Genomic DNA, 24,510 nt, shown 5'->3' with positions numbered 1-24,510 from the left:
TGGCATTGGGAGGCGTTAGCAATGTTCACAATCCGCCTGGGATGCAAGTGACCCAGACAAGCGCTGGAGACTTCCTAGGTTGCACATGTGGGAATGCAACCGTTTGATGGGATCGGGGTCGAGGTACGGGACGTGAAGCGATATCTGGGTGGGAAATAAGTGTTGAGACCTTACACAACAAACTAGGTAGACAACCCGTAAGAAACAACGGCGCATGTAAGGAAAAGCTAAAGCCGTTCATACGAGGCCAAATACCAGGCTACTCTGTAAAGAGAAAGGAAATTGATCGGTTCATTTCATATTGGTATGATTCATTTTCAATTTTTAGGACTGGCATACCCAGCCCAACGGGGAAAAGATCCCACGGATGCCCATAGAAACACACCGACAATAAAGGAATCCCTCCATACCCCCGAAAACGACGAGATAAATGATTTAGCCCTTCTTCTTGGACACACCGACGGTGCGTCCACGACGGCCAGTGGTCTTGGTGTGCTGGCCACGGACACGGAGGCCCCAGTAGTGACGGAGACCGCGGTGGGAGCGGATCTTCTTGAGACGCTCGAGATCCTCACGGAGCTTGCTGTCCAAGCCGTTGGAGACAACTTGGTAGTCCTTGCCGTCGACGATGTCGCGCTGTCTGTTCAAGAACCAGGTGGGGATCTTGTACTGGGTAGGGGTCTGGAGGATGGTGACGATGCGCTCAAGCTCTTCGGTGGTGAGTTCACCAGCACTGTAAGGAGACTTGTCAGTATTTCGCTCAGTTCTCATCGTTGCGTTGGCGAGCGCTCTGCAATGTCTCGAGTGTTCGGTCTCTTCCCCCCTTTGGCGATCTCCACCGCACAAAATTTTTGTGTTTGGTCATCCACGTCGCATTCGACCGTGGACCCCTTTCAAACTTTTTCCGTGTAGTCCACCGCCGACTGAGAGCATTGCAGAGGTTGCCAGGTTGTTGGATTGTGTCGAACGTACCGCTTGCTGAGGTCGACATCGGCCTTCTTGCAGACCAGGTTGGAGTAACGGCGACCGACACCCTTGATCTGGGTCAGCGCGTACATGATCTTCTGCTTGCCGTCAACATTGGTGTTGAGCAGGCGCAGAATGAACTGGAAGTTGCTCTTCTCGCCTGTGACGAGCGCTATAATCGAAAAGTCGACAAGTTAGCCTTGCATTTTCCGGACCAATTTTAACGGGAGTGGTGATTTGTGCTTCTTGAGGGCGAAGAGTATTCGAATAATCGTAGGGGAGGAGAACGTACACATGATGGGCGATGGCGCGTTGTCGACAGAGGGATGGAGAGAAGGAAGTCTCGAGCGACTTTGCTGCCGTTGTGGGATCGGGTAATTGGGACACTAACCAAGTTGGGATTAGTGTGGACGAGGGCTCGCTTGATTAGCACTAGCCTCAATGGGGCTAGCACTGTCATGTGCTGTCCATTCACACTTGGTCACCTGACTCTGTATCGATGAAAAGGGTAATACAAGTGTAACCTCACCAGGGATTATTGGGGGTAATTACCTGTATCTTACCCGCTTACATTCTCCTTTGCCAAGTGACCACACAACGATGTTCTTTGTGTCCCCAATGCCCTTTGGTCTCGGGATGTCGGGCTTTATTCAATCAAGGGCTTCTAAGAAATCTTTTTCTTACCTAAAAATCCGTGTCTGACACCGATCATCTATGATTCCAGTGTCTGGCTACAAGATACTTGAATCAGACTATTAGCTACGTTGGATGTACGTGTTTTTCAGCCCTAGAGAACGGCGAAGAAATCATGCAAAGAGGACTTTTAGTTATTTACACTCTCGGCCGTACACTCAAGCTCAATTAGGTCTTTTTTTGTGGACTCAAATCTCTCTTTGTATGCTGCCAGACCAATGCGTCGAGATCGAAGATGCCCAGCCATACTCGATGAAAGCCGCTTCGATTCCATTCTCCGCATTTGAAGTAAACTATTATTAACCTGTTCTTTAGGTAGTCTCTTTGAATAGTGACCGGCGAGTTCACGTCTAGGCCCCACTTCCATTCTGATACCAGACTGTTGCAGACTTGCGCCCTTGGCAGGTATAACGCTCAGAATTAGGCAAGTTTGAATTCTAATTGTAGAAACAAACAAGTTTCTTTTGTTGAATGTTCTTCTAATCTATGAAATTTGACTCGAAGGGCCCAAGGGTATGGTAGGTCCATGGTCGTCGCTCTGGTCCGTTCTCTTTGTCGATATCTCGAAGCATATCTGAACGCGCAGTTTCTTTATTCTGATACTTGGTCCTGTTATAAGAGGGATGTGCTTATAGGAGACAACATTTCTTCGTCCATTCGAGATTTTACTCGAGTTCTAAATTTCTTCAACTTCAACGATTCGTTTAGCCCTGAACATCCAACTCTCTTTTCCTGGAATTCATCACACTCCTTTCGTCTGTCACCTCAGGAAAGAAGAAAGACTCACACATTGGTCTACAGGCCAATCTACTGTAGGATGCCGATGAAGACAATTTGTCGCATTCCCCAGGGCTGGCAGGAATATGCAGATCAACTGGATGCACCGTACGTTGACAAGCCATGGTATGACTTGACCAAGCTTCCTGATCCTCCTGACAAAACGCAATTCTGGTCCACGAGAAAGAGAGATGTATATAATGCTCTCAGAGTGCCTATGATAAATGCATTGGAAAGACATTATCTCTGGGGCATCAAAGCCTACGTATATGCAGGTAAGCCTACGAAGTCAGAGAAGATAGATGCCTTGTGGAAATGCTTCTATTACATGTCGGAAGATCACTTGCCTAAGAGCTGGGAGGAGGTACTTGACATAGATCGGGATGCTGGACCTCGACTGTTGAAATGGAAAGAACTTGTTCCTGCGCCGACGCCGATTAGTAAATTTTATCCGAGGTTACCTCCGGAGTCGTTCAGATTGGACGGAGATGAAAATTGGTTTGTGCCTGCAGATGCGCCGCCTGATATGCCAAGGACTTATATGCTGCAATTCCAACTCTCTTCCATCCTACCTGAAAAATTGCCCTGGTCTTCCATATCTGGCGAAAATTCAAACAGTGAGGATGAACGCCAACCTAAGAAACCTGCACCGAAAAAAACCGCGCCTAAGAATCCTGCACTTAAGAAACCTGCACCAAGTGAACCAACAGAATTCTCTTCTCTCAGCAGTGCCTCTCCTCCCAGCAATACTTCCACCAGGTCTCCGTCTCGAAGAAGTGATTCTGATCAGAACCCATCTGGTCAGGATCCATCTGGGCTAGGTGGTTATGAGGAGGGTTCGGGGCCAATTCTTTCTCAAGGTGAATTCTCTAGCTCTGGGGGCGGCTCCGGGCGCAGTCCTTATGTTATTCCAGCGAATTACGATGCAGTCCCTATCCGAGAAATCTTTGAGAAAGCCATCATGAACTACACATATCGCTGGCTTGATCGTCATCCGGGTGCACCATACAAAGGACCAATTCCTCACAGGATAGCCGAGAAGGCTGAGGATCTGGCGATTGTCCAGTCTGGAGCGTTCCGATCTGTCCAAGCCGCCAAAATAAGCATGAACCTTCAACTAGATGCAGATGGCTTTATGGTGCCAGTACGTGGCAGGGGTCCGATCTGGGAGGGTACCTCTTGTGCCATAGACTGCGTGATAGTGCTAGGCAACTTACTCGACGCTGGGTGTACCATTGCAGACCGAGGTGACAGCGATGGTGTCCATTTCACCGATCTTGAAAACGCCTTTGTCGAGGTTACCAATATGAACTGGGAGGCCTTCAGCGAAGAAACTTCGAAGGAACTTCGTAACGCCTTTTATCGTATACTGTGTAACAATGTCCCCAGTGTTACCATGGACAATCTTTGCCACTCATGGGTACCGTGGTCCGAGTGTACGAAGAACTTCGCACAGTTCAGATTTGATTATACCACAATTACGAAGGCTTGCCATTGCAGGGGCGTCGGGACTACAGAGACCGCAGGAAACGGGCGTGTGCTGGACCCTGCTTCTCTACCCGCAGATCGCGAGGGGGTGACCTTGAACATGCTATGGAGTCGAGCTTTTCCAATGTACCATCCATTCTATTGCTCAGATTGTGGTTCTGGGCCTGAAAATGACGGTCCATGGCTTTACAGAAAAATCACCAATCTTCCCCTCCGTCTAGTCGTTCAAACAGAACCGGGCACGAAGATCTGGCAGCACACTCGGGATCAAATCTTCGATTACTTAAATGCAGATGGAGAATCGTGTCAAGTAGCCTACCGCTGGCTTGGAGGGATCTATGGAGCAGGCATCCATGGACGGGTTTTCTGGGGCGAGAGTAAGCGGTTCGAAGCCCCCACCAAGGACTATGCCATGTACGACGGTGCGCTAGCATCGGGAATGATCGTTTCCTTGCCTGCATCTGATGACGAAGAAAATATTCCCCTCGAGTGGGTGCACGACCCATATTGCCCTCCAATCTTGGTATTTGAGCGTATAATGAACCCCGAAACACCCGCTATTTGTGCAGCCATCAATACCCTCAATAGTGTAGGCCAGATGGTTGAAGGAGACCAACTGTTCAAGTATGTACACATACCTTGGACCCCTGACCCTGGACCTCCTCTATTCAATTACAAAGAACGACAATTGCCTGCTTTCGGGGGCTGTTTCCTCGATTCGAAACGTCCCGATCCATTTGAGACCCTTCCGGATGACATTTGGGATATTAAGATACCCGACTGGCTCTCTCTTGCGAAGATAGATCCAAACAGAGATCTTGTGCCGAAATATGGTCTCACGGCAGTGGACTCTGCCTCGCAGGTTCCGGTCGATCTGCTCGGCACTCCGCCATCACGGGTTCCCGAAGACGTGTCACCGTTCGACTCACCTCACGTCGGCCCGCAGAGCCTCGCTGCACGTCTGGAGCTATGGCCTCCGGGCTCTTTGGATATTACTGGTGCTCTGGATTTCCCCGACCTCTCCTCACGGTCGGATTCTAGATCAGGTAGTGGCTCCTCCCAGGGTGGTGGCCGCCCTTATACCTTGAGAGAGTACTTCAATTCACTGAGAGTCAATAATCAGAGCCCGAGGGGAGGGCAAGGTGCCCAGACACAAGGAGGAGATAGCACGGCTTCACAAGAGACCCCAAGTATTACAGAAGAAGAAGTACAAGAACTCTTCCAGCAGTTTACGCACGTTGCTGGCTCCCACTCAGGAAGTCCTCCTCCTCCTCCACTCTACAGCTTGTACCCCAGAAAACGAAAGCGGGCCATGCGAGAAATGGTTCTCATTGAAAACGCTAAAAATGGGGCAAAGACGACGAAGGGGGCAAAGGTGACAAACTCAGGGAAGAAAGGGAAATATAAGAAGGACGCCACGAGCAAGAAGCATCGTGTTGAGACGCTGGATGAGGGCCGGTTAAAGCGAAAGGCAAAGACAGTCAGGTTCGAATAAGCAAGGGAAATGGTGGTTTTAGGTTGCTATGTATTTGAGACTGGTCCGACATTGACAGGTCAGGCCTTGTCCTGTTGATACCTAGGTAGATTTTACTCGAGGCTGGATTTTTCTCAGTCTCACTGATTCTGTAAGGGCCGGGCCTGGCCTCGGAGCTATGATGTTGACGTTAGTGATATTTCAATGCAATTAGTAACAAGAAGTGTATTTTATTGAACGGGGACATGGTCGATACTAGCTGATGGAGGGTTGTGCCAATCAGAGACGCGATATTTGACACCGGGGGACTCGGTTTTGTATAACACGCGGGTGTCGCCGAGTCCGTGCGGAGTCTGCCCCCGCAATACCCCAGACTCTTTTCCCTCCTTTTCTCTTCCGACTTTCCCTCCTCTGCTTCTCATTCCTTCCTTCTCATCATCGGGACTTATTAGGTTGTGCTGAGCCCACATCCTTCCAAGGCAGCAGTACTTACTCATGTACAAGCCTGAGGGCTAACACAACCAGGAACTAATGAAAGGCAGATTTCTCTGCTCTCAAGGGCCCAGGGGTTGTGAGGTATCTTTCGCTCATATTCTATGATCTATTTACATGTCTGGGCCCGGCCAAAAATCCACAGCCCAGATCTATCAACGCAAATGGGGACTTTTCATCCAAGAGAAAACATAAACAAAACAGCAGACGCAAAGGAAAGGTGATGTATATCTACAGACGAGCACGAGGCTTGGACGGGCCGGTGGCCACGTTACTCTTTTTGGGAGCAGACATATAGCCACCCATCTTGTTGTCGCTGTTGGTGATGGTGCCTTGAGCATCACGCTGGATACCCAGCTCAATCAACTTGGCAAAGACCTTGGAGAAATGGTCAAAGAACAGATCTTTGTCCTTGGCGTACTTCTCTACCCAGGGTGCAAATGCAGGATCCGTCCTGAGTGCCATATCGGTCGGCAACATCATCAACGGCTCCTCATCCTCCTCCGCATCAGGGTCCTCATACACAAACTGTGCCATGCCCGTCGCCAGCTTGCGCGGCTTCCAGTCAAGCTCGAGCAGCAGCTTGAAGAACGAATTCGAGAACCGAGTCGGGTTCGTCACCCATGGTCCTTCGAATCCGCTACGGTCGCCGTGGCACCGGCCAAGATTGTGTCCACCGGTCAGCGCCACGATCTCCTGATCATTGAAGCCCATGCGGTTGAAGATGAATCGCAGGTGGTCGGCGCCCAGGGCACCGTCCGGCAACCGACCCCGTGGCGGCACCTTGGAGTCATCCACGAAATCTGTGCGCCCGCCCTGCCAGGGAATATCCGGTCCGCCCATCGCCTTGATCGCAACTACACCTGCCAAAGTCCATAGGTCTGAGTATGTGATCCACGGGTGCTTTTCCTTAATAGGTTCCAAAAACGCCCGTCCGTGCTGCAGACCAGCGTTGGCCGGATCGCCACCCTCCGCTTCATATCGCATACCGGCGCCGTTCGAGCCACCGGTGTCAGATTCGAGGTCATAGGTGCCAGAGGAGTGCCTGCAAACAAGAACCTGTCAGCTTCTGATGCTTTCATATGATCGGTTGCCGCGGTCACTCGGGAAGTCCCCAGGCCGATCGGCTCGGCCAGACTTCGGCTTTTCGCGACAAAAAAAACAAAACAAAACGAGATCAACTTACCATGCCAGACGTACGAACACCGGCCCCAGACTGCCATCATCATAGTCGGGTTTCTTCAGGGAGGCGACGATGTCCTTGCGGACCGCCTCATAGTCTAAGGCTTTGCTCATGTTCTCGGCCGATAGCGTTTGTGCTAAGGTTTATTTGCGGCAAGAAAATCCGGATCAGGAACGCAAAGCTATTTCAAACGACAAGAGAGAGAAATGCTTTTAAGAGGAAAAGAGAAGATACAGAGAAAAAGAAAAGGGTTAAGTCTTCCACATGAAGGTCAAGAGGAAGTGGACCCGCGGGTCGCGAATCAGCCAGCGCGCACTCGCCGGTCAAAATGCCGAGGTCCCTTCGGTCGGGCATAACCCGGTCTATCAGGACCCTGAATGGTCATTCGTGCGAGTGATGTTGCGATGGCGAGAAATTCCGATTCTCGGCTCAATGTCGTATCGCCCCTAGGGTCGATTTTCGTGGACTCTGAGGTTTGGGGATTAGGGGATCTGGCCTGGTTTCCCCCACGATAAGAACATGAAGTCATCTTCCCCGGTCATATGCCGTCGGTGATAGACACGAATACCTCGGAACTTGGTACATAGCCGTGTGACGCCCGTGAGAGTCGCCATAACAGAAACGCCTCTTTTATCGGCCTATCTATTTCGCCATCTCGGCCCGAGTGTTATTCAATAGCTTCCTGGAAATAAAATGACTGCTGTGCAATTTTGACCCCGGCTAAATGGTTGCACATAAATCCAGTGATAGACACTGCGACAAGGCGGGCTATGAGACATGGCTGAAAGGCTGCACACGCTCGGAAACACTAACAGCTTTCCTGTTGGACATTCCCGTCTTCATATCCTACCGTCAGCATCGGCCGATACCTCCTGACCACCGACATTCTGCTGTTTCTGTGTACAAGGATGGCTCTCTAGGTTGGCCCTCTTCGTCTCGTTCTTCTCATTCTCGTTGCGCTGGTTTCTCCTCCTGCTTAGACGTAATAAGTCCAGTTCCCACTGCAAAACTCCCATCTGCTTCCGCATCTCCTTCACCCTTTCTTTTAATCGCCGAACCTGGCTCGTTTGCTTCCGCGCCAGTTCCTCTGCATTTTGAAAACATTGCCGAAGGCTTTCGCGGGCGCTGTGCCTCTCTTTCCTCAGGCGCCGCACCTTTCGTATCCACATCCTCCGGTGCGTGAGGTCTGTCCCTTGGATCAATTTGACTACATCGTCGAATGACCTAGTATGCTGGTTGTCTATGTTCCCTGCGTTGATGTGTTCACGCAGACACCAAATGAACGCGCGGATATCGGTCGATATTGAGTCCACCAGCTCTGTCTTTTGCATATCGGACATGCTCTCTAGGCCTTGAAGTCGCATTGCACAAGACCCAGGAGGAGAAACTCCCGGGGGAAGGATACCAGGAGGTGCCGTTTCTGGTTGATGAAAGCATTGTTGGATCTGGTCTGACATGTCGTGGGTGTGGAAGCTATGGGATGACTAAAGGACACCGAAGGGGTTTGGGGTCGTAGAGGCAGGCAGAGGGTAGTACTGTAAAACCGACCAAAAGGAAGTTGGATGACATGGGTCGAGAGAACGAGAAATTGAGAGGTCTTATATGTATAATTGGATGTCAACCACGGATCGCTCTTTGCGCAAACATTCTACTCAAAATCTCAGTCTTCTTTGACTTGTCTCATGGCAGCCGGACCAGGTTTCAATGAAGACTCAGGTAAATTGTTTGTTCGGGCTATCTGTTTACACTACGCTAGTAATAATTCCTCGAACAATGAAGGGGATTTCCCCTTATTGCGAGGTCTCGTAAACTGATTGCAAGGAGATTCACCATGCTGACTGCATATCATGCATGAATCAACGCTCGTTCATTGCCTTCTTCCATGTTTCCAATATACTCTTGTTCACAATGCTGCTACGATCGCATCTCCAACCTCCTTCGTACCCATCTTACCTCCTAGATCTGGGGTTCGAAGGCCTGAGTCAAGGACCTTGCGCACTGCAGACTCTACGCGCCTAGCTTCAGTCTCCATGTTCAGCGAGTAACGGAACATCAAGGCGACACAGAGGACCATGGCTACAGGATTGGCAATATTCCGACCGGCAATCCTGAAGAAAAGGTTAGGAACATGAAGAAGATGAGTAGAAGTGTTTGTTCTCCACTCACGTTGGGGCTGAGCCATGAGTGGGCTCATATAGACCGTATGGTCGTGTCTGAAGCTTTTTATCACCAGGAAGACCATTCAAGCTGGCACTTGGCAGGACACCCAGGGTACCAACAATTGAACCTGCCTGGTCAGAGAGCATATCGCCGAAGGTATTGTCTGCCAGAATAACCCCATTCAATGACCGTGGGTTGGTCGCCATGATCAGCGATGCCGAGTCGGCAAGCTGGTGAACCAGCTTCAGCTGTGGATATTCTGTGGTCATGATCTTTTCTACTACACGGCGCCAGAGACGTGATGAGGCCAACACATTCGCCTTGTCCAGGGAGATGACGGGCCACGGGGGATCGTGTCGTAGGGCAACTTCGGCAGCTAGACGGGTCACACGTTGAATTTCGGCCTCTGAGTAGCCCCATTCATCCATTGCTGATTATATTCATCAATCAAACATGGCTATTGAAAAAAGAAAAGTGGATTTATTTAGCTCACCGTATGTTTCATCTTCCACTTTCCGTCCAAAGTAAGCTCCTCCGCAATTCTCCCTCACCACAACAAAGTCAACACCTTCGATAATTTCGTGTCGGAATGGACTAAACTCCTTTGCGATGGAGGTGCTAGGGGAGCTAGCAGAGCATGGACGAAGATTGGCATAAATATCCATTGCCTTTCGCAATTGCAGTAGCCCACCTTCAGGCCCATCCAAACCACGCCGAGCGTTGTCCCATTTGGGTCCTCCAACTGCTGCAAACAGGACGGCGTCTGAGCTCAAAGCCGCCTGCTTGACTTCTTCCGTGACCGACTCTCCCGTTGCATCAATACTGCAGCCTCCAATTAACTCCTGGCGTAGAACAAACTTGTGCTGCGGAGTCTCAAAAGCCTTGAGCACCTTGATGGCCTCAGCCATGACCTCGGGGCCAATGCCATCACCGGGGAGTACAAGGATGCTGTGGGTTTGGGCCATATTCGGTGGGACTTTATACAGTCTGACTCAAGGGTAAAGATGGAGATTCAGCTTGATCCTCTAAGTTCATGTATACCTATAACCTATGAAGCCTATGTCGGCCTCTCGGTCTTTACTCCGACGAGTGCGGGGTTGAGTCATCTCGGACAATGACCGACGCCATGGCATCCGGTATACGTAGGTCGACTATATCTCTGTATACACTTCTCTGCTGTATGACCAGGTTCGGATTCTAAACCATGATTGTACAGTTGTAATCACTCCGCTCCGCTTTCTAGGTCCAAAGTCTACCGGGGCGGTAACATGCAGGACAAAGAACGGAAAAGTAGCCTGAAGAATCTAAGACTACATATCCCCGTGCATTCCAAAAGTAATATACGCAAGTTTCGTTCAGTAGACAAAAGTAACTTACACAAACATTACAGTCTTCAAAGTTGACCGTGAAACCCCGAGGCAGCCGATTTGGTAGGGCAGAAGCCCCACACGTGATACAGATACAGCCTACAGGTCCATCACGATAAGGCGTTATCATGAAAGTTGATGCTTCAATCCCGCCCAGGATCATTCCTTTTGGATGTTTCATTCGAAGTTGGTTGCAGGAGTCACTCTTCTCTGGTGTAAAACCCTTTCACTATGGATAGAAGAAATATATCTGTATTACAAATCCGTACTAGAATAGTCGAGAAGATGGCCGAGGCTTTCCGCCCAAGGCCCCTCCTTAGTTTGCACCATTTGCATTTAAATTTTGTCCCCGCAAAAAAGTTCACGAGAAACTGCCCCTCTTACAAGACAGCGTTCGCCCGGTCTACACTATGTCGCGTGTCGAAGAGCTTCCGGATGACTTCGATGAGTCGCTTGACCTCAATAAGGCGCCCCCCGAGGTGGTCCAGGACGTGCCGCAACCTGGATTCGATGCCTTCGCTGCCTCGAACGAAGCGCCTTTCCCTATCAATGAGGAGAGATTGATGGAAATGATGCAAGATCCCAACCACCCCGAGATGCCGCCGGCCATGGCCTCGGTCAAGTCGCATTCTAAGGAGGAGCTCTTGGCCATGATGAACAAGACTCCGCTGTTCATGACCGACATTGAGAATGCTGGTGATGAGAGTATGTCTGATCTTTCACTGCGGTTTTTTTAAAACCCTCGGTTTACTAACCTTCTTTCTCATGAATAGATGGCGAGAACGTTCTCCTAGATGCGCTTCAGGCTATGCAAAACGAGGGTACCCGCGGCGAGGTTGTGCAAAGTTTCAAGGACCAAGGCAACGAAGCCGTCCAGGAACTGCGCTGGATTGATGCCAAGGAGTTCTACACAAAGGCCATTGCTGTTATCTACGCAAAGGAAGACAAGTGGGAGAAGCCTGAGGATATCGAGGAGGAGAAGAAGCTGTTGCGGAAGATGGAGGAGCTGTCGCACATCAACCGAGCCTTGTGTAACCTCGAACTTGGTACGTTCTTTGTTCTACTCTATATCTTACGCATGTCACTAATTCCCTGCAAATAGGCAACTACCGAGCCTGCACTATTGACTGTGCGACCACCCTCAAGCTCAACCCCAAAAACGTCAAGGCTTTCTACCGCTCCTCGATGGCTTTATTGAAGCTGGACAAGGCCGATGAAGCCGAAGACGCTGCTTCAAGAGGACTGCTCATTGACCCTGAGAACAAGTCTCTCCAGACCGCTGCCAAGAAGATTGCCGAGCGCAAGGCTGCCGTCGCGCGTGTTGCTGCCAAACGCAAGGCCGAGGAAGACCTTGCACGCAGACAGAACCTGGTTCTTAGTACCGCTCTACGTGCCCGTCAAATTAGAACTCGCAAGACTGATCAGCCCCCAGAGATGGAAGATGCTGGCATCAAGCTTGTTCCCGACCCGCTCTCTCCCGAGAGTTCGGTGGAATTCCCTGCCGTTTTCCTCTATCCCATGGATGCGCAGTCCGACGTTGTCAAGGGTTTTTCAGAACTGCACTCCATTACGGACCATCTTGAATACATCTTTCCTTTGCCTTGGGATACTAAGAACGAGTACTCGATCAACAACGTTGAGTGTTTCATGCAGACTGTCTCGGGCGGTTTGATCAAGGCCGGCAAGAAGCTGCCCCTCCTGCAGATTCTTACTGGTGGAAAGATTGAAGTGGTTGATGAGCTTGTCCGGATCTTTATTGTGCCTAAATCCAAGACCAATGCTTTCATTGCAGATATGAAGGCTCGCAAGACTGGTTGAGCTTGTGCGCCCGAGGCCGCCAAAGCAAGCATTATTTTACCCGCCATAGAAAAAGCACGACACCCCAAGCATATGAGCGCTTCAATTCTCCAGAAGAACGCTGCATACAGTACCAGCGTTTAATCGGCACCGTGCTGAGATTCGCGGCCTGCTCAGTGATCAGTACATTCACGATGATACCGACTCGAAGCGGCTTGACGTTGGGAAAACAAGATACCCTGGTTATTCTGTTCATAGACAAATCTGAACCTTATGTAAAATCTTTTTGTTGGAAATTTGACTCTGCGCTTTTTTGATTTGAAAGTATAGATCCTAAACATGGGCTTTTCAAGACATGCAGTGGGAAAGCATATACTATAGCCTGATGGAGAAGACAATTGATAGGAACCTAAAGATTTTGTTCCCCCTGGCCCTTTTGACCTCTTCCTAGACTCTGGACTTTCATGATGGCATTTTTAGACCTTATACAGCTCCTTCCCAATATATTGTTCGATTACCTCGCTTCAAATATATCTGGGAAGACCTGACATGTCCGCTTTTCAGGAGTGAATAAATTACCTCATTAGTCAGACTCCACGATGAAAGGTTCAACACATTCTCTTCGCGGCAGGGGAATATGCAAAAGAAAGCACTTTATTGGAAAATAAATCCAAACAGCCACGTCCTGAATTTAGTCTGTAGTTCAATCATTTGAGTTGTGATGAATGCGGGGATAAGCATCTGCAGGGCTCAGACCAACAAATTTTGCCGGGCAGCAAAGACGGAGGTTCCTCCGGAATGAACGCTGCAGAATATCCAGGGTCGCCGAGTCACAGCATTGATACGCGTGCTGGGGGATGGGCTCTTGAGTTGACATTATCATTATGATAGATAAGGATCATTGTCCTAGGAAACGGTGATTTTTTTGAAACAACGTCTCCTAGCCTTGATCCACTCTAAAACGCTCGGGCTTAACACGATGTCCTTCAATCACAAATTCCCCATCGTGTCGCTGAACACGTTTCTTTATGGTCAAAGTGTGTTCGTTCTTGACTGTCTTTGTTAAAAAAATAGCGGTAGTCCAATTTCAGCCTAAAAGTCTCTTTAATCTAACTACGGAGCACTTGTCACTGTGAGTAGCGGGATAACAACGCCGGACCCAAGAGGGTCCAATGGGCGCCTAATGCGGACTAGAGCAGGTCCCTTATTCTCTTCGGGATAGCCGCGACCCCTACGCCACGGCCAGGAGCTCCGAATGCTGCGAGTGGAGAGAGTTGAGGGCGTCGGTGTGAAACCCCTTAGCGTGTGCCCTTGAATCTTATAAAAGGTGAAAAAGAGTCCACCTTGGAAGCTTTGGATTATTTCTTCAGCAAACTACAGCCAAGCCAGCTAGCATTCAAAGCTTACAGAGGCCGAAGAACCTCAACCTACTTCAATATGGTTCACTTCTCTACTGCAGCATTGGTACTGGTGGCCAGTGTTCTCCCACAATTGTACATATCACTCCTGAAATCCTCATGAACAATCTTCTAACACCCGGTATAAACATCACAGATCGCAAGCTTCAGGACTTGACACGGCTGCTGTTGCAGCTGGGAAGGTGTATTTCGGAACAGCCACCGACAACCCCGAGCTCACAGATACTGCCTATGTTGCGCAGCTGAGTAACACCAACGACTTCGGGCAAATCACGCCCGGGAACTCTCAGAAGGTATTTCATGAGCTATATTGTGAAATTGAAACCCACTCACATAATCTTTATAGTGGGATGCAACTGAACCACAACAAAATACCTTCACATATACTCAAGGGGATGTGATTGCCGATCTGGCTAAAGCCAACGGCCAGAAACTAAGATGTCACAACCTGGTCTGGCACAGTCAGTTACCTAGCTGGGGTAAGCTTTTTCGCGTTCAGGTTGAAGATCTCCCTTGCTTATCATGGCCTCACAGTGACTAGCGGGACGTGGACAAATACAACTCTGATCGCAGTCATGAAGAATCATATCACCAACTTGGTCACCCACTACAAAGGACAATGTTACGCATGGGACGTTGTTAACGAAGGTAAGTTTTCAGATGAATCGTCTTGAAGCTGTTTAACGATCATCTGATCAGGTCTCAACGAGGACGGTACCTACCGTGAGAGTGTGTGGTATGAGACCATCGGCGAAGCCTACATCCCCATTGCATTCGCCGCAGCCGCAGCCGCAGATCCCAATGTCAAATTGTACTATAACGATTACAATATTGAATATTCGGGGTCAAAAGCGACGGCTGCTCGAAACATTGTCAAATTGGTCCAGTCATACGGTGTCAAAATCGACGGCGTCGGTCTGCAGTCCCACTTCATCGTCGGTAGCACCCCAAGCAAGAGCGCTCAGGCCGCCAACTTGGCTGCTTTTACTGCCTTGGCTGTCGATGTGGCTATCACCGAGTTGGATATTCGTATGACTCTGCCATCGACAGCTGCTCTCCTCTCACAGCAGTCTACAGACTACGCTAGCACTGTCGGTGCCTGCATGGAGACAGATGGTTGTGTCGGTATCACCATCTGGGATTGGACGGATAAAAACTCCTGGGTACCAAATACCTTCCCTGGACAAGGTGCTGCATGCCCCTGGGATGATAATCTGGTGAAGAAGCCTGCCTATACTGGTATTTTGACTGCTCTGGGTGATACTGCATCAGCAACTAGTACTACGACCACTACGAGCTCCACTACAACAACAAGCTCCAGCTCCAGTGGCTCGACGAGTGTTGCCGCACATTGGGGCCAGTGTGGTGGTCTGAGTTGGACTGGGCCAACCGCATGTGCTAGTGGATACACTTGCACATATACCAATCCCTATTACTCTCAGTGTTTGTAATTGGATCCTTTCAAGTGCTCGGGCACACGGGAGCTTATCAGATGAACTCAACCGGAGTCTTTTTCCCATACGGTCGCACCAATATGATTTTCGCATTCAGTATCAGCCACTATGTAACCTTGAACTGTGTGTCATTTTTGTTTTATTTTACTCTTTTTGTTTTACATTATACTTTATACTTTATTTTTTATTATTATTATTATTATTATTATTATTATTATTATTATTATTATTATTATTATTATTATTTCTATTATTATTATTTTGCTCAGATCAGCTTGAAACAATTGTACAATGGGGGAATAGGTGACAAGATAATCATCGATTGCTATTTCTCGTGAGGCATGATAACTAAGGAAACTCGTGTTCATAACGTAAAGAAGAGCCAAAACTGCTAATACGCTCAATTATCAAAATAATAAGGGAACCCATAGATCTCCATGTTCTCTGCGAATTGTTCTGTCCCTGGTTGCCCAGTGTTGGGGACTCCTGGCTGTTGTAGACCTTGAATGTTTTCGAATGCCTCCGGTACGAAGGGTTGGGAGCCCACAAAAACAGGAGAGTAGTATGGAATCGAAGCCGGACTGGTGCTTGAAGATGGACCTGCCTCGACAAATGGACGCTTTCTTTTCAGGTCTTGTGAGGATGGCGACGCCGTGGGCTCGAAGCTAGGGTGTATGGGAAGTTCTTGTTGAATATATTGCGAGGGACTTGGAACGGCGGTGTGAGGGTTCGGTGAGAGGTTCGTCGGCATTTCATTACCGGATGATAGTAGAGGTTGTGGGATGTTGCTTCTTCGTAAATGACCGCTGCGTACACTTGGGGTCTCTTGGCTCGGTTGTCGACTAGTATCCTCATCTGTCGGTGTGGTTCTTCTGCTGCGCTCGCCTTGGCTGACAGTGAGTTCCACCGCGTCAGGGAGGTTGGCTCGTAAGATTGACACTGTAGTTTTCATGTCTGCGATGAATGAGTCCCCGGGCTCCAGTATAGTCAACAATGTTAGCACGTACCGGTCGCTCCGTCTTGGAACTTTTCTTCCGCTTCTCTAACATCGTATAGCTCATCTAAAAGCTGCAATCGCTCGGGTGGGGAGATTTGACGGCGAATAGGCTGCTCTGCTTCCTTGAGTCTTCGGGCGGTGACTCCGTTGCTCGCGCGCAACTCGCAAAGAACGTGAACTAGGAGTCTAATGCGCTCTTTCGGACAGATTAGCGATGATCCCCGGGGCCTGGGCATAGGAAGAAGGGGGGTCATTACCAGCCTTGGGAAGATGGTCTGGCTCCCGGTGGCTCACTCCGGACGGCCACCACGGCGGCTTGGTCGCATCTGGCTCGAGTTGCTGGGTTCTGCCAGCAACTATTTTCCGTCCGTTGTAGGGATAGTTGACCTGTTTGCGAGGCTCCACGAGCTTGACGTAGGCTTTGGCGATGACTCGGCAGTTCGTCTGTTGTAAGTTTTGGAATACCTTCTCATAGTAACCGCGCAAGAAGTCTTTATCCCTGATTGAAATCGTAGCTTTCTGATTGCTGAGGCTCAATTCTTCGTTCCAGGGCTTTTTTCTGCGCTGTTGAGCTTGTGTGGACCAAGATTCCTGTTGACCAGGCCACACCGTCGGTTGGATTTGAGGCCCCGGAGGCATCAGCACTCTACCGTGTCCTTCAACTCCACGGGTTTCTGCGCCATGAGGCACATGGCCTATTTGAGACTCGAGAGAAGTCTGCTCGCTTGGTGATATTAGGTGAGGCGCAATTGGTGCGCCTGGTTCAACTACTCCTGGTTAGAACACGATCAGGACTGTATCCAAAAATGTGACTTACACGGAGAATGTGACGGGCCAGAATCTCTTGACCTCGCCACGGCTCTGAGAAACTCATTGGTGACTCGTGGAGATAAAATAGTTTCACGGTTATTAGCGATAGAGCGCGAGGCTTCATGGCGCAGATTGCCCTCTCGGTCGATATAGATAATAGCAAAGTGCGGATAGGACAACTCGCCCAGCTGGTTTTGACTTGACATGGTCGTTGGCACCTGTTTCTGGTGTTAGCTCTCCTGCGAAACGCGGCGGTCAGGAGACAACGACAGTACCATGCAGCCAAGTCTCGTCAACTGAGGTTTCAAATCAAGTTTATAAGGGCAACAAAATGGTCTGAACGGTTCCCAGCAGCCAACAGGAGAAGAAATGGATGTCTTACAGCCCGGGAGCATGTCTGACGATTGAATGGCACGAAAAATCATTAGGTGCTCGGAAAAAGAGTAAGAGAATGGCTAACCGCTTTGGTCCCACCAGAACTCCTGGGATTCAGAGATTTATAGACAACCTGCTCAGCCACCGGTCCTCCTGTGGCGCACCTAGGGGGCTACCGAAAGTGTGGAGAACCAGCTCCAGACAGGAGGGAAAGTGCGCGATGATGGGAAGGACGGGACGTGCAACGAAATACAGTGATGAACACGATCGTTGGGCCGCTAAGCCCACGCATTACATAGCGTGTTTCCCGGATGTATTTTCCTTACCGTTAGCTGCAAGTATCAAAGTCAAGGATCGAATGTCCCGCGGAAACGCCGAATTTTAGGGCCACAGATCCAAAAGACGTTGATGGCACCCCACGCACCGCGTGTTTTCTTTTTTGGGTGTACAAAGGGATCGGCTTGGCACATGCCACGATTATGGAGCCTCTGTTACCATGGGTTTGTCGTGGGACTCGCCCAATGGAGACTCATGGACAATGGGGGCTTGTCTTAAGCCTGCCGAGCCATGACATCTCATTGGAAGCCGCAGCTGCTCTATCGATCAGCTAGATGCTAGCTCGAGACACTCTACTCAAATCAGAGTGTTTCCATGGCTCTCAAGCAAGGCTAGGCTGACCGGATTACGAACGGTTTCCGGTTATACCGGGTCTGGAATGCAGATCAGTGCCCGGCCGTTTAGGACTGAAGTACGAATTCTTTGCCTCATGTGCCCTGTCCGATCTTTCTGACGGTCTTCATTTCTGCTTTTGGCTGCCTGCATAGGCATGAATACTGGATCAGGCACCTAGGGGAGATCACACCCCCATATTGACTATTGACCCAACTGCGAACCATCTTTAATTTTAGGCTGTCAATTTACCCTGCTGTCAAGCTATGGATCCCGCGTGCAGTGGGCCCCGATAATTAGCCTAGACAATGCCGGTGTGGCGTTCACTGCTCATTTGTGATGATCGGCTCCAAAGCGTTGGAGGGTTGTGCGGCCCACGTCCATGCAACAAAGTCCAGATCTCTCTGTACGATACCCGTGTCAATCCACATGGTTCAAAGCCTGTCGTATTGGATGTCGTATTGGATGGGCAAGAGTCTCCTTGTTCTCTTCCTTTTGCTGTCACGCTTGTCCTCCCTTGGGCTGATGTCTTGGAGGCTTGGTATTGGGTTCCATGCCGATCAGAACCACCATCGTGCGTTGAGACCCCTCATACAGATTTGCAAAGGAAGCCGATCAAATTACCTATGGAGAATTGGAGAGTGTGGTTCCATATGGAACTACACCTGCATATCTAGACCTTTCACCGCTGATATTCACCCCGTATCCGTTGAGGCTTTCCGCCTTCTTCCCTGCACGTCGGTTGTTAGCTGCAATTCTTCGTATGGTCAACTTTTGATCCTTGGCGTATCGGCTAAACTGCCTGACACTTATTTCTCTTATATCACTAGTCAATAACTTGAGGGAAGAGTGTTTCATTCTGCGCTTGCCAACCATGGATTTGGGGCAATTCGTCGATTTTTCTGTGTAATTTATCGGGGCAATTGGAAAGATAACCTAGTGTGGAGATGTATCTCTCAGCACCGATATCTCCGAATAGATTGCATCCATTGTTTTCACATTCCCCTGTGGGGTGAGTGGCTTGGAAACAGTATGGGAGATACATGCAATGCGGTGTCGAATCATATGGAGGCCTCGTTATCCAGGGAGTCCCTGCACAAGGGTTTGTTACGTGAAATCTGACTTTCTCATGGCATTAGAGCCTTGACCAAAGTACCATTGATCTAAGCGCCACGGCGTGGCTGAGCTAGTCTTTTGTCAATCATTATGTTTTCAAAATAGTCGATCCTTGCCTCGGGCATCGGCTTGAGGGACTTTCCCCGCGAGGAGAGCTGAAACTATGCTGAAAGTCAATGCGACCAAGTGGGATCCAGGGCGCAGAGCCACATTTTCTCCGGCTAGTGGATAACCAGAAACTATAATTTGCCACCCCGGGTCATGACGAACAGGCCTAGGCTTTCCTCAGGCTGTTCCCTTCCTTCGGCCGGCCGGCTTCAGCTCGGCTCAGAGACCGACCTTGGCCTCGTAAAGATCACCAAACATGATCGCCGTCCAGTCATGCGTTTGTTTGCTTTTGGAATTCTAGGGTTCGAGGTGTGATCATCGAATCGGGGGGTTAGACAGGTTGTGCACCCTCAGCTCCTTGGCCCACAGTTCAAATCCCGAATTCGGGCCCCGCCGAAAAGCTGTCACTAGCCTGCCGATCTCGATGGTGAGATGGTGAGAACCGTTAGCCTCGGAGAAACTCGATACCACCTTCAGCCAAATCGGGGACAGATCTATGGATCGGACTCTTGCCAAGGGGACGGAATCCGGTCCTTGGGCCACACTCGGAATATCTCACGACCGGAGGGTTTATGCCATCCCGGGCCGTTAGCATATCAGTCGCTCATCGAGGATCGTCTGCATATGTACTCAGACCTTTTGATATTATTATTATTGTTATTATTATTGTAATTAATATCATTATTGTTGGGTTCCCGATACGGTTTCGGAGAACACTGATCAGACTTCTCCGGGCTCCGTGCTGCAAGACATGATGATGTGGGCCGCTCGATCGGGGATTCAGTATTAGGGTTGACAAATCATCCATTCGGGGATTCCTGGAACCACGGTGTATACGTTCGTGTTTCACAACCTTTTTTTTTCCCTTCCCCGGGGGCAATAGCTTATCCTCCTAAGGCTGTTAATAGAGTTTGGATGCGTCCTACAAGGTCAGCTCCAGTGTGAGACGCCCCTCCTCCACTTGCATTTTGTACATTGGACCTTCGGAACCAGAGGAATGTGTTCACTGCAAGGCCGTCTTCCACGTTGTTCTGTCTTGTTTTTTTTTGTTTTCTTTTTCGGGCTGATGGAAATCCGATTCGTGCGTCTTGCGTCACACTGTCTTCGGCATGAATATAAAGAAAGGGGATTGTAGATAGGGTAGAATAGTGCTTCAACTTGCATTGCTTGAGACGAAAACGAGCGAGAACGAGCGAGAACGAGCAGATCATGATGAATGGTCTTTAACAGGCCATATTGGACTCAGTTGCGTCTGCTCTCGTTGACCCAACTCATCGAGCTGAGCCGCATACTCCGTGCCTTGTCAGAGAAGGAACTCCGAGGTCTCGCCGTGGCTGGCTGAAAGAGCTGTTAGCTTTTCCTAGAAATACCTGGACTACTACTCGTGCAGTCGTTCGAGGAAGGGATCTTCAACCTGCATTTCCTGGAAGCTGGGAAAATTGGATCCCTCTCAAACGGGCTTGTGGCGTAACAGCGATATTTGACGGCCCACTAAGTGCTTAAGCGAGCTGCATGATACCCGTTCTAGGGTGCCATGACTGTGGGTCAAGATAATGGACAATGTACGAAGTATGGCCTCCAGGGCTGTGTACGAGAATCGTGCCTGAAGGTGGGGTTTATTCGAGCCCGTCACATGCCTCTTGTGTTAATCACCCTGTCTATTGCAGATTCCATCGAAGATCTGAAGCCTCCGATTGGTGTTGGGAAGGGAAATATCGATTCCATAGCCAGGGGTCAATGTCACATCTGATATCATCTTTTGGTCGGCGTCACCGTTAGGCTGCCAAGAATTTTTGACTCATCACTTTATTCCTATGGCTGCGGAGTGGAGCTGTTGCTCACCGGCCAAGCACTGAAAATACCTTGTTCCTACCGTCCGTTCAGTGTTATCCCGTTCACCGCGAGCATAAACGTATGAAATGTCGACGTAGATGACAATCGCGTGTCCTGTGCAATCTTTCGTTGTTGTTTTTTTTTGTTTTTTTTTTTTTTTTTGGGGTGGGGGGTGGGGTGAACTAACACCATATAGGATGCTCTAGGCATCAATTACGCCATTCTCAGCCTGAACCACATTAAGTATAAGCATCGGTAGGTTAAGGGGTATTAGGCTTCTACGGGACCACAATGTCTCATCAGGGGTAAATTAGATCCAAACCAGGGCAATGTCTTGAATTCAATCTCCAGGCCATGGGTGGGATGAACGGCAAATCTTACGCCACATCTCAGACCCCTGTGAGGCGCAGTTCCTGGATCTGTGAGAATGTGAGATGAGTACATAAGCAGCGAGGGACTACTGGAATTCTAGTGATCAGCGCTCCGTACAGCTGAATGATGACGAGTATGGATTCGTAGGGCAAGATAAATGTGAATGCCTGAGGCCACCTTTTCCCACGTGAACATATATAGCCCAAACAGGATTAGCTCATACGTCACATGCAAAGATTCATCCTGTACGCAGTTACACAATACAGCGGATCCGCCCGCAAGAGCCCTGAAGATGTCTCGTATATTACCAAGGTGAGACGCCCTCCGTTTTCGAGTCCCGTGACCCGTTCCAGTTCTGTCATTTTCCCCATGACTCTCCAATGCTTTGGCCTCAAAGGTGTCAAAAGAAGCTCACATCTAACGAACACACACGATCTCTCGATTGCAACTCCCAACCGGAGCCGAACAATCAATCACGTCCAACGGGTCCGTGACCCCACTCCAACCCAAAAGGCTCCGCTGCATTAGCCCGTCCGCCCACGGCTGATCACTCTGAATCCGGACCACACGCAACAAAATCTGTCGCTGCTCCGAGTGCCAGCTGCGTCAAAAGAGACAAGCCGATCGATTGTCAGCAACCCTGCCTTTCTCTGGTCTCTGGGCCAATCATCGTCCCTGGTTTTCGAGATCCCTTCCCTCAATCCAGAACCCCTCTGCCGCCTCATTTCCGCAATCCCTTCTATCCCTGGATTCTCGTGGTCCTTTCGCCCTTCGCGCTCCCGTCCGTCCGTGCGTAATCCAGGCGCCCTTCAGCTGCTTCCCTAAAGTCAAAGAAGCGCGACAGGGCCAGACCAAAAAGGAAAAAGAAAAGAAACCCCCGGGATTATAGCGGGCCAGCCCTGACGCCCTGGTCCCCTTTGAACGCCAATAGTTCGGCACTCTGGCGGGCAGACCTGATTACACGATGGATCCCAATGCTGGCTTTCCTGCTGGCTTTCCCGTACCGACCCAAAGCCCCCAGAATCAAATGGCGTTCTATCCGAATTCGGTTCCCCAGTACCCCCAGTCCAAGATACCACAACAGCCTGGACAACAGCAACATTCCTTTGGTGCCATGCCACAGCAGCCAGGCGGTCCCAGTGGAGCTATGATGCCCCAAGGCTTTCCCCAACAGTCATCTGGTACGCGGTCTTCCCCTTCCTCCCTTCCCCCCCCCTTTTCTTTGATTAGCCCAGCACACCTGTCACCTTCCGGCGGGGTCGACCTGCTGCTCTAGTAGTTCTCTGGGGCCAAATGCACTGTTCGCCTGAGGCTTAAGATAGGGTTGAAAACTATTCCCCTGGCTCCTCATGGGTCGTACTTGCATTTTCCCTGCGGGATCTCTACATCTCGTCCAATTGTCATCGTCAATGGTGCTAGCTATTGCTTCGACATTGGCCTTGGTAATTTCGGTCGCTGCGATTCGTCCGTCCTGGTCTTATTTTGCAGTCGAGTGTCTTCGAGTGGCGAGCCTATCGGTCATTGACATGGGATCTGACCGCTAATGTGACAGCAGCACCGATGGATGCTTTCTCGGCGTCTTTCAACCAGCCGGCCATCCCCGCATCGATGCCCCAGTACACACAACCTGGTACCGCCCCGAGCCAACCCTCCGCTGTCCAACAGACCTTCAACCAAAATATGGCTACTATTAACGCCAACATGCTCGCCAACCAACCGAAGCCTCCGCAAATGAATTCCCAGATGAATTCACAGATGAATTCGCCGCAGAACACCCAGCCCGGGACCCCTGTTCAGGGTCAGGCCCACGCCCACGCTCAAGCTCAAGCCCACGCTCAAGCTCAAGCTCAAGCTCAGGTCCAAACTCAAGTCCAGGCCCAAGCAGCAGCACGTGAAAAGGCCCGGGTGACCATCCTTCTCGAGATTAACTCGACACTATTGCAGGAGGTGGTGAATCTACAAGCGGCGGGGAAGGCAGGCACTGCGCCTACCGTGGACGCAAATCCAGAGCAGGGTGGCGCTCCCAAACCCACCCCGCAGAAGCCCAGCCAGGAATATATTGAATGCATGCGACGACTGCAAGCCAACCTGGCATATCTTGCAACGATCGCGGAGCGAGCGAAGAAGCCGGGTGCTGGTACTCCCCAAGCACCCGCTATCTTAACTGCCCCTGCAAGTGTACCCGCCGTCAACGACTTATACAACAAGCTGAACGAGCTATTCCCGCGCTCCAGTCAAGGTGGCACACCTCAGAACCTCAGCCCAGGGATATCACAGGGCAACGGTGGACCCAGTCCTTCGCCTGTGTCAGAGTCGGTAGTCTGAAGGGCCGAAACTTGCTTCCGTATTTCTTCCCTGGGATAAGCGACTGCAGATGCAGTGTTGGTTACCTCCGTTTCCGATCCGCTGGTCATGCGGGCAATCCGGACTCATGTGCTCCCCACCCCCTGTGCTGCAGAAGCCTAGGACGGCGCCTCCCGCACAGCTCCCCGCTCTCCTGCCCTATCTGCGTCACTGCATGAGCACTTGCCTTGGTATATGTGGTCTGGATGCTACCACCAAGGTATCTCACGCAAGAACTAGGCCGCTAGGGGTCATCTTGAAGGGGGTTTCAGAACAGGGACCCTGAGGGACATGACCCTCCAACCATAGTTGTATTTCTACGTATTCTCTCAAGCAAATGCACTTGATTTCCATCTGAATCTATAATCGTAATTATCCATAGCTGTGATCAATAGCTAAATAGCTAGCTAGGCCAGCTTGCCAGAAACTCGTCGATGTTGATATAAAAATAGCAGACAAAGATCGGCGGCGCGTGGCCACGCCGAATGATCGCATCGTGTGAACACCCACCGCCCAATCAGCGCTTCTCTCTCACTCCGCCTCATCCAAACATTCAAAGATTCGTTTTGCGACGCGAATGTCTTTGTTGGTGTGTAGAAGAAGCCTCAAGCTATCTAC

The 24,510-nt window shown here is 50.1% G+C and overlaps 9 protein-coding genes across 9 annotated transcripts; 4 read left to right on the top strand and 5 right to left on the bottom strand.

Moving 5' to 3' along the window:
* Positions 1–435: 435 nt before the first annotated feature.
* On the bottom strand, positions 436–1,262 carry N7443_008278 (40S ribosomal protein uS13; the record flags this gene model as incomplete). Its single annotated transcript, XM_056888334.1, has 3 exons — positions 436–733; positions 973–1,138; positions 1,259–1,262. The coding sequence occupies 3 exons, from the start codon at positions 1,260–1,262 to the stop codon at positions 436–438; spliced, it is 468 nt and encodes a 155-aa protein (XP_056737636.1).
* Positions 1,263–2,482: 1,220 nt separating this feature from the next.
* N7443_008277 (uncharacterized protein) lies at positions 2,483–5,419 on the top strand (the record flags this gene model as incomplete). The annotated part of the gene is made up of 1 exon (XM_056888333.1): positions 2,483–5,419. The coding sequence occupies one exon, from the start codon at positions 2,483–2,485 to the stop codon at positions 5,417–5,419; it is 2,937 nt and encodes a 978-aa protein (XP_056737635.1).
* A 702-nt stretch (positions 5,420–6,121) lies between these two features.
* N7443_008276 (peroxidase) lies at positions 6,122–7,186 on the bottom strand (the record flags this gene model as incomplete). The annotated part of the gene is made up of 2 exons (XM_056888332.1): positions 6,122–6,935; positions 7,077–7,186. The coding sequence occupies 2 exons, from the start codon at positions 7,184–7,186 to the stop codon at positions 6,122–6,124; spliced, it is 924 nt and encodes a 307-aa protein (XP_056737634.1).
* Positions 7,187–7,912: 726 nt separating this feature from the next.
* On the bottom strand, positions 7,913–8,530 carry N7443_008275 (uncharacterized protein; the record flags this gene model as incomplete). Its single annotated transcript, XM_056888331.1, has 1 exon — positions 7,913–8,530. The coding sequence occupies one exon, from the start codon at positions 8,528–8,530 to the stop codon at positions 7,913–7,915; it is 618 nt and encodes a 205-aa protein (XP_056737633.1).
* Positions 8,531–8,976: 446 nt separating this feature from the next.
* On the bottom strand, positions 8,977–10,198 carry N7443_008274 (3-isopropylmalate dehydrogenase; the record flags this gene model as incomplete). The annotated part of the gene is made up of 3 exons (XM_056888330.1): positions 8,977–9,181; positions 9,240–9,663; positions 9,727–10,198. 3 exons carry the CDS (start codon positions 10,196–10,198, stop codon positions 8,977–8,979), a joined length of 1,101 nt encoding a protein of 366 aa, XP_056737632.1.
* Positions 10,199–11,010: 812 nt separating this feature from the next.
* N7443_008273 (HSP70/90 family co-chaperone CNS1) lies at positions 11,011–12,418 on the top strand (the record flags this gene model as incomplete). The annotated part of the gene is made up of 3 exons (XM_056888329.1): positions 11,011–11,305; positions 11,374–11,646; positions 11,703–12,418. 3 exons carry the CDS (start codon positions 11,011–11,013, stop codon positions 12,416–12,418), a joined length of 1,284 nt encoding a protein of 427 aa, XP_056737631.1.
* Positions 12,419–13,834: 1,416 nt separating this feature from the next.
* On the top strand, positions 13,835–15,266 carry N7443_008272 (putative endo-1,4-beta-xylanase; the record flags this gene model as incomplete). The annotated part of the gene is made up of 5 exons (XM_056888328.1): positions 13,835–13,890; positions 13,952–14,108; positions 14,162–14,294; positions 14,350–14,463; positions 14,515–15,266. The coding sequence occupies 5 exons, from the start codon at positions 13,835–13,837 to the stop codon at positions 15,264–15,266; spliced, it is 1,212 nt and encodes a 403-aa protein (XP_056737630.1).
* A 403-nt stretch (positions 15,267–15,669) lies between these two features.
* Positions 15,670–17,282, bottom strand: N7443_008271 (DUF2841 domain-containing protein; the record flags this gene model as incomplete). Its single annotated transcript, XM_056888327.1, has 4 exons — positions 15,670–16,223; positions 16,277–16,462; positions 16,524–17,033; positions 17,084–17,282. 4 exons carry the CDS (start codon positions 17,280–17,282, stop codon positions 15,670–15,672), a joined length of 1,449 nt encoding a protein of 482 aa, XP_056737629.1.
* Positions 17,283–21,777: 4,495 nt separating this feature from the next.
* N7443_008270 (uncharacterized protein) lies at positions 21,778–23,874 on the top strand (the record flags this gene model as incomplete). Its single annotated transcript, XM_056888326.1, has 5 exons — positions 21,778–22,035; positions 22,078–22,338; positions 22,481–22,730; positions 23,102–23,347; positions 23,420–23,874. 5 exons carry the CDS (start codon positions 21,778–21,780, stop codon positions 23,872–23,874), a joined length of 1,470 nt encoding a protein of 489 aa, XP_056737628.1.
* Positions 23,875–24,510: the final 636 nt, after the last annotated feature.

This window comes from Penicillium atrosanguineum, assembly GCF_028827265.1.
Source record: "Penicillium atrosanguineum strain IBT 20685 chromosome Unknown utg000007l_segment0_segment0, whole genome shotgun sequence".
Classification (NCBI taxonomy): Eukaryota; Fungi; Ascomycota; class Eurotiomycetes; order Eurotiales; family Aspergillaceae; genus Penicillium; species Penicillium atrosanguineum.
Note: the sequence above shows the minus strand (reverse complement) of the source record. Positions and strands in the feature narration are given on the sequence as shown.